The sequence below is a fragment of the Poecilia reticulata genome, chromosome 18 (assembly GCF_904066995.2).
Source record: "Poecilia reticulata chromosome 18, P_reticulata-male-v2, whole genome shotgun sequence".
Classification (NCBI taxonomy): domain Eukaryota; kingdom Metazoa; phylum Chordata; class Actinopteri; order Cyprinodontiformes; family Poeciliidae; genus Poecilia; species Poecilia reticulata.
The window spans coordinates 7,624,152-7,632,121 of NC_088847.1; the positions used below are offsets into that span (position 1 = coordinate 7,624,152).

The following is a 7,970-nucleotide window of genomic DNA, read 5'->3' on the forward strand; positions in this document are numbered from 1 at the left end:
GTCACTTAAATGAACTAAACCTAGTAAATATGTTATCTTTTCTATTTAAGCATCATCTTAGCTCGTGCAGATGTTGTGCAACGATGTGTTTTGCACAACTCACTCAGATCAGATAACTCTTCTGACAGACAAATGCAACCCAGCAGCTATATGCAATAATATCAGACCAGAAATCTCACAGCTCGTAGAAATACATTTCAAATGCCTAGGTGGGTTGTTGATCTTTATAAGTGTGTGCGTCAAGGTAGGAGAGCACAAGATGTGTGAGTTTCACTCTGAATGTTGAGCACTGCTGTTAGCTTCGCAATCGGACTAAAATATCACCTCGTGTAAGCTCCAACGTATCACCCCTGCAGACCACCAGACAGTGTAACTGGAAGAAAACCCGCAGAGCTCCATCATGTGGTCAGAAATGTAGTTCTGACTTCGCCAAAACGCCGAGCGCTCTGAATACCACCGGTTTCGTTCAAGTGCCTCCCACTTCCCCAAAGCTTTGCAAAAAAAAAAAAAAAAAGGTAAAGCTGCAAAGAAGAGATGACGCCCACACGACTCTGTAGAGCTGGACTGAAGACAGAATGTGGTTCAACCTGGCAACTTTTAAAAGTTTATGAGAAAGAAGCTTAGTTCTTGGAGAGGAAGGACCTAAAACTCAGAAACACAATGAGATGGCTAAGACTATGTAAAACTTTCACAAATATCACAGGATCAAAAACAAATAAGTAAAGAAGATGCATTGTGAAACAACACCAATATGAATCTGTAAAAAAAAATGCATTAAAATCCTGCTAACAAAGTCAACACTAAGAAAAGAAGAAAAAGTTGATAGTTTTATTTTTGTTTGCTTTGTCTCTCCAGTAGTAGTTATTCTGGGTTGAGTGGAGGTCATTTAATGATATTTAATGAGAATCAAATGGACAAAACTAGATTCAGAACCTCAATGAAACATATACGAAGTGACAAATGCTAAGAGAGAATAATATACAATTGATATTAAGTAACATATGAGTGAGATTTGGAAACCTTGCTTTTTTTAAAACTAATTCTAATCAATAATCCAAGATAAATGCGTAGATACACAGTGGTTAATTACATGAACATGCTGGTTTGATCACTGGTCTAAAAATCGGACAACTGGGTACAAAATTACGGTTGAATTTGGTGGAGAAGTGAAAGGACCGAGGAGCCATTTTACCTTTGTTGACCATTGTCACAAATTCACCTCAAACCATTTCTGGTCTTATTGCTGCTGAAATGGAGGCATTTACTTCAGACATCTCAAACAAGTTTTGAACAAACGCTTCACAAATCTATCCGACATAAGAGAAAACATATGTAGGTAAGACTGTTTAACATAAGTAATGAAAATAAAGTGAGAGAGAGAAAGAGAGAGAAAGAGAGAGAGAGAGAGAGAGAGAGAGAGATGGTAATCAGAGGAAATGTGAAGAAGAAAAAAACCCAGAAGGCCCCTGGTCAGCATAGACGAGCATTTTGCACTTCCTCTTGTAGAGAAGTGTCAATGTGATTGACAGGAATGTGCTAAAACCGCAGTGAGCGAGTCGAAGTTGAACTGTCTGTAAGCTGCACTTTAGAGCATAAATAAAAGCCACGACTTTTTAGCATGCAGTCGACCTGAAGCTTTTCTGGTTTAATGATCAGAGAAAAAGCTTAGATGTTAAAAATGAAGATTTGGGGAAAAGGTTCTGTTTGTAATTGAAAATGGTTTCATATCGTTAGGATTATCTGCTGATGCTCCATCTGGGATGGACATTAGCTGGTGGTTTTGCAGGTGGGTGATGGTTACAGGAAAAGGGAGCAACAGTGACACCTGCTGCCAATCTCTTGGTACTACTGACTTAAAACAGTAATATTTGTAATAATAACAACAAATTACAAGTATATGATTAACTAAAAAGTAGAATTAATTGGTACAATGAAATAGTTGAGACCCTATGCTATGTCTAGATCCAAATGTTTTATTCTAATTCTTATACTATTATTGTTTGTCACTCAGTAGTTCTGTGTTAATTCACTGATCCGTGTTCCCATTTCATACTCTATTAATACCATTTCACTTTCAGACTGTAGTTTCACTTTGTAAACAATCCAGTTGGTACTCATTCACTGTAAAAGGTAATTAAAGTTCTACTGACAAAAAACGCAGCTTAAATCTCCACTTACTTCACTTGGTTGCTTTTCCCACCAAGTGCAGCAGCTGCCGGTCATCATTGCCTTTTCATAAATTTGCAATTTTGGTTAATTTGATTAAGAAAATGAGAAGTCTGCCATTGTTTTACAGCTATTTAAACATGTTATGTAAGGACCAGTTCAGGTGAACAGCTTCAAACAACAAACAAACCAAAAGGATAGAAGATGAAATTCAATGACTTCAGGATCCGGAGACAATCTGAGCATAATTCAGATTATATACCTGAAATATTAGGTCAGGTTTTTTAAAATATTTTTCAGATTTCTTATATCTTGGCAAAAAATTTTTTTTTCTGAGTCCTTAGTCAAAGAGAAGAAAAAAACCTTTAAACCAGAGGTGAAGAAAATAGTCATTTATTTTATATTAATGTGCCAACGAGTATTTATTGCAGCAATATGCAAATCTTTGTCAGACAGATGATGAGAAAGATATTAAATCTAAATCGGTTCTTTTTCTCATTTCAAAACCTCAAAACACCAACGTGTGACTAAAAGCAACATAAAGGCAAAAAACTAACATTTCCTTTGAACGATGACTCATTATGTGAGATACTGCTGTTTACATTTTCAATTCAATTCAGTTTTTTTATATTTCACCATTTCAAGGGACTTTACATAAAACGAGACAATTCGATCCGATCATACATTCTATTTGTTCCTAGTTATCAAGTCAAGTTTGGTTTATTATTCAAATTTGTTAAAAGGTTTTAAACCTAAGGAAATCGAGCAGATTGTGATTGACAGTGGATAATCGTTGCAATCTGTTGTTTCATTTTCCTCATTGCAAGCATGTATGCAGCGACAGTGGAGAGGAAAAACCTCTTGTTTAACAGGAAAAAACCCCCAGCAGAACCAGATCCTGGCTCAGTGTGAGAAACCGTCTTCCACAACTGACATGGGGTTTGAGATTTGATGGATTTCCTGGGTTCATCTTGTTCTCAATCGATTGTCCTGATCGTTGATGGGGACTTATAGAGATGGGATGTTTTCATCTGAAAAAAAAAAAAAGATATATAAATATATAAAATAACATCTTTCCTCATCCCTGACAATGTTTTGAGTATCAGCAGTTCGTACTTTCTTAAGCGTCTGCAGATCCTCCTGAGTTTTCATACACCAAAGCATCACCTGTCAGTAATTAAAACAAACTATAACACACTTCATTGAAAGTTGAAGGTACATGGATTTTATTTTCAAAATAGAAAACTGACCCGGAGGAGGTGAGGAGTTGAGATCCAGCTGACTCAAGTCCTGGTCGACTGCTGCAGTGTGTTTAAACCTGGAATGAATAAACAAATAGTTATATTTTGTGTTATGAAGGAATCGTGTTTGATTTTAAAAGTTGCAAAAACTTTAATATAAAAACGAGAAAGAGTTCTACACACCTGGAACAAAATACTTCTGTGGAAAAAAACAAACAAACCAAACGATTTAAAGCTACAGTATATAAAATCAGTTGTTGGTTAAAGACAAAGTATCAAATATCATATCTCACCCTTCAACTTTGCGTCATAAAGCAGCCAAACCAGCACTAGGATAACAAGAAGTCCAACAACCAACCTAAACCAAAACATGACGGGAGAAAAACCACATCCTGCAACAATATGGAGGCAGACAGAAAAACCATCAGGGGACAAAACAGCAGCCTGTGGCTCTGTGAATAAAATATTATAACCATATTTAATTTTATGCATTATTAAAGAAGCTTTAAATATCTTTTCAATGGCTGCCTACAAGCACTCTCTCATAACTGACTTTTTAAAAATGATCTACTTTTAAACTTTAATGTGTGATAAAATATTTGTCTTTACTTGGAACATTGATAACACTGAATGAAGGTGAGTGTTCTTACTTCAGATTAATGCAGAGTGTCTTGTTGTTACAAGTCCAGTCAGAAAAAGCATAAAAATTTCCCATTAATGTGAAAGTATTTATCAAACTTCACACCTTCATCTGGAATCACATTTAACACAACGTGTTTTACAGCCTTTACGTAAATCGTCTCTTATTATGATTAAAAGAACTGTGAAAACATCCCCTTTTCTCAGAACTTAATAGCTCGCTAACTTCCTTTTTTATTTGGAATCGTGTCAATTTCATTCTTCATAAAACTGGTTTATATTTTCTTTACAAATGGGAACTTTATACACAAACAAGTCAAACAGAAGAATTCATATTTCTGCACATACCGTCATTAGAGCCTGTGGATCCTGTGTTGTTGCTACATCTCAGTGTTTCAGATGTTAACTTCTCACTGACAACGTTGGAGGCATTGCAGGTGAATGTGGTGTCGCCATCTTGTGGTCTAATGCTGTATTGCAGCCTGGAGCCACTTCTGGTTTGTGTTCCCACAGTCCAGATGTAGGTGACGTCGCTGTGAGGATTTGCGTTGCACTCCAGAAAAACTGTACAAAATCCATTTGGTCCAGGCTGAGTGATGTTTGAAAACACAATTGAATTTGTGGATATTGGCTCTAATGTGAGAACAGAGAAAGAACGAGAATAACTTATTAATAATGGCATTGAACATTAAACAGCTGTTGTATGTAAGACACTTTAGGACTGGACAGACTGGTGCTGTTATTGAATTTAGGTAGTTTATGAAAAACTGTAAATGGATTTATAAGCATTCAGTTTTTTTTATTTTTTACTTTTTTTTTTTATTTGAAAGGTTGCGAACAAAACCAGCATCTTACCGTGAATTTGCAAAGTGAGGAAGACTGCAGGTCTTTGTTTGTCTGTTGATGAACTAAACCTGAATTCACCAGAATCTTGAAGAGTCAGGTCTCTGATTGTTAAACTAAGGCTCGTGTTATTGAACTCCACTCTGCCCTGAAATGGATTGTTTGCAATAAGACCTGAACCTTTGATTGCTACTGGTGAGTTTTTATATTTCCATTCTGCCCTTGTGACGCCTTCAGTTGGTAAATTTGATAAAAGCTCCACAGAGTCTCCAACTCTTTTATGAATGACTTGTCTTCCTTCTGCAGCCTCCACATCTGAAACACATTATAAACAACAGAATGACTCATTATGAGGAATCATTCTTTATTTTTCTTTTAATAAATCTCTAGCTGGACTAATAACTAACAAAAAAGCAAATGACAGAAATACAATCCTCTAGTTTCTCTCAGCAAAACTTTATTTAGTCGTAAATATTAGTACTGATCACAGCTGATGTTTCTGATCTCATTTCTGCTATGAGACTCTTACAGACACTTAGGCAGAAAGACATATACAAACTTTATACTTACACATTTCTTTTGCTGTCATCTTGCGTGTTAATGACATTCACTTTAAATACTTCATTCATACGCGAGTCAGATCAAGTGTATCATTATTTGATGTAAGAAGATGTCAAACATACCATGACGGCCTAGTCCAAGAAGAGCAAGAAGGATCAACACAGACTGAAGGCCTCTGGGAGAGAACATCTTTATTCTCTGCAGCTCAGTCAGACGTGACCTGGATGAGGCAAAACGTTTCTGGCCCAGCAGAAATACTTCCTAAAAAAGAAAAAGAAAAAAAAAAAAAGAACGTCACAGCCTGCAACAACATGCAACTAATAAAAACTCTTAGATGTGAGAATTGTTTTAAACTTAAAAAGATTCTGAGGTTTTTTAAGCATTGTTTCACCAAAGTCAATAACTCATTAAACATTAAACGAAGCTCCTTATTTGTTGTCTCACCTCTTTAGCACTTATTGACTTGACTTCGTTTTATTTTGTATAGTATACGCTTAACTTCCGGTTTTTGATTTGATGCTTTTATTTTGATGATACAACTTCCGCTATCTATGTTACAGAACGACAGCTTAACCGCAGAAAAGAACGGAAGACAAATTGCAACAGTGTTTTAAAAATGTATCTTGTTATTAGCGGCCCTCTTGATAGAGACACGGGGTATGTTTATTTTGTAAATAAGGATGGTTCTAAAGTTGATCGACTGAAAATGTGAATTTGTTTTATTGTATACAAACACTATGGCATAGTTTTGAATTAGAGTTGATAGTTTTAGTGGTGATGAACGATATTTTTAGTTGAGACGTTACAGTAAGAGAGTTTTTGTAGCTTAAACTGTCTTTTTTTTTGTTTGTGCATACGTCTCTTTCGGTGAAACTCAGAGTTTACTTCCGATGAACTTCTCTGTTCATCAGTAAAGCCACAATCCTTCATTTGGGGCCGAGGGGCTACAAACTACTTCCTCATTACTCACAGCAACACAGTCAGTTTTGTTCTCTCCATATTATATACTGTTTTTGCCTTATGTAGAGCTGTAGCAACATTTTGAACACAGAACTCCTCAAAATTCTTTTTGTGGATTTGTCGATAGTTTAACATATAACTTAATCTCATGTTCATCAGGTAACATTGAGGAACTAAAACTATCTGTCAATGACTTTAGCTTCAAACAGCGACAACACAGAATGTATGTAAACACTATACAAGTTAAGTATGCCTAATTTATTGCAGTTCAATATTTCTGTATATTTTTGTTACAGTATGACATGTAAGTTGTTCTGTCATAATCAGACTAGAAGAAGAGACTTTCACAATAAGTCAACATATTACTATGAATGAGAAGTAAAAACAAACATGGCAGACGAGGCATGTATAACCCATCTCTGCTAGAGAATAACATTCTTACCTCCTTATACTTTTGTTGGACCGGCTGAACTGAGCATGTGAAAAGTTGGAGAGGATACTGCGAATGAGTCAAATTAAGGAAGTGGCTAGAGTTGGTGTTGCTGTTTAAAGAACATCAGATATAATGAGTTAATTCTCAAGTATTTCTGCTTGCATCAACAACACAGTTTGCATGAATTTATAGCCAAAACACCAACATACATACAGGGGAAATGAAGCACACAAACGGTCTTAAGTTGGAACCTACAGTATAGTTCCTCAAATAATGGTACAAAAGAAATAATGGTACAAAATAAATACCTTATCTCAAGTAAAAAAAATAAAAGTTTGATTACAATTTAAGCATCACACAGATGCTTAAATTCCAAGCATCTGTGTGATGTTTACAATTTACAAGATGCTTACACAGATGTTTAAGCATCACAGTTTAAGCATCCATCTTTTATCTACCACACACTCGATGGTCACCACAGGTCAGCTATGGAGGCTGGTCCCTTTGTACAGCGGTACAGGTCACACAGAGGGTATGACCTGGAAGGGTCGCCAGTCCATCGCAGGGCAACACAGAGACGGAACAAACACACACACACACACACACACTCGCACACACACACATGTGATGAGAATTTAGAGAAACCAGTTGCGAAGTTGGTAACACAGTTGCCTTGCAGACCTTCTTTTGCAAGGCAGGAAGAAGGTCCTGGGTTCAAGTCCCAGTCTGATGTCTTCAAAGTTGTACCTTCAGCCATGAAAGACTGAACTACAAAGAACAAAGAGACGGGTATAGAAACTACTAATCCCAGAATGCATTGCATTAACCCCAGTTTAGTTCCAGGAGGAACTGAAAGAGCTGTTAGTTTGCTTATGTTACAGTCTAGCAGATTTCATTTTAGATCAGTGTTTCTCAACCTTTTTCGGGCCAGCGCCCCCCTAGCCCTTATCCAGGTCCTTCACCGCCCCCCACCAAAAAAATTGTAGGCTACTTTGCACTGACAATTATTTTATTATTAATCATTATTGTAGATGTTTTGAATCGGCACACCGATTATGTTTTCCGTACACTTCAGTGCGGCTTACGCTCATTGACCTCGCGCACATAACGAGGTAAATGTAGCGAGT

The 7,970-nt window shown here is 36.5% G+C and overlaps 1 protein-coding gene across 1 annotated transcript; it reads right to left on the reverse strand.

The window, feature by feature from the left end:
* Positions 1 to 2,560: 2,560 nt before the first annotated feature.
* Positions 2,561 to 7,970, reverse strand: LOC103480358 (SLAM family member 9-like). The gene is made up of 9 exons (XM_008435262.3): positions 6,853 to 7,970; positions 5,573 to 5,711; positions 4,902 to 5,204; positions 4,395 to 4,679; positions 3,701 to 3,799; positions 3,591 to 3,606; positions 3,417 to 3,484; positions 3,283 to 3,333; positions 2,561 to 3,197 (listed from the first exon to the last, which is right to left on the reverse strand). Exons 2-8 carry the CDS (start codon positions 5,637 to 5,639, stop codon positions 3,287 to 3,289), a joined length of 885 nt encoding a protein of 294 aa, XP_008433484.2. The 5' UTR covers positions 5,640 to 5,711; positions 6,853 to 7,970; the 3' UTR covers positions 2,561 to 3,197; positions 3,283 to 3,286.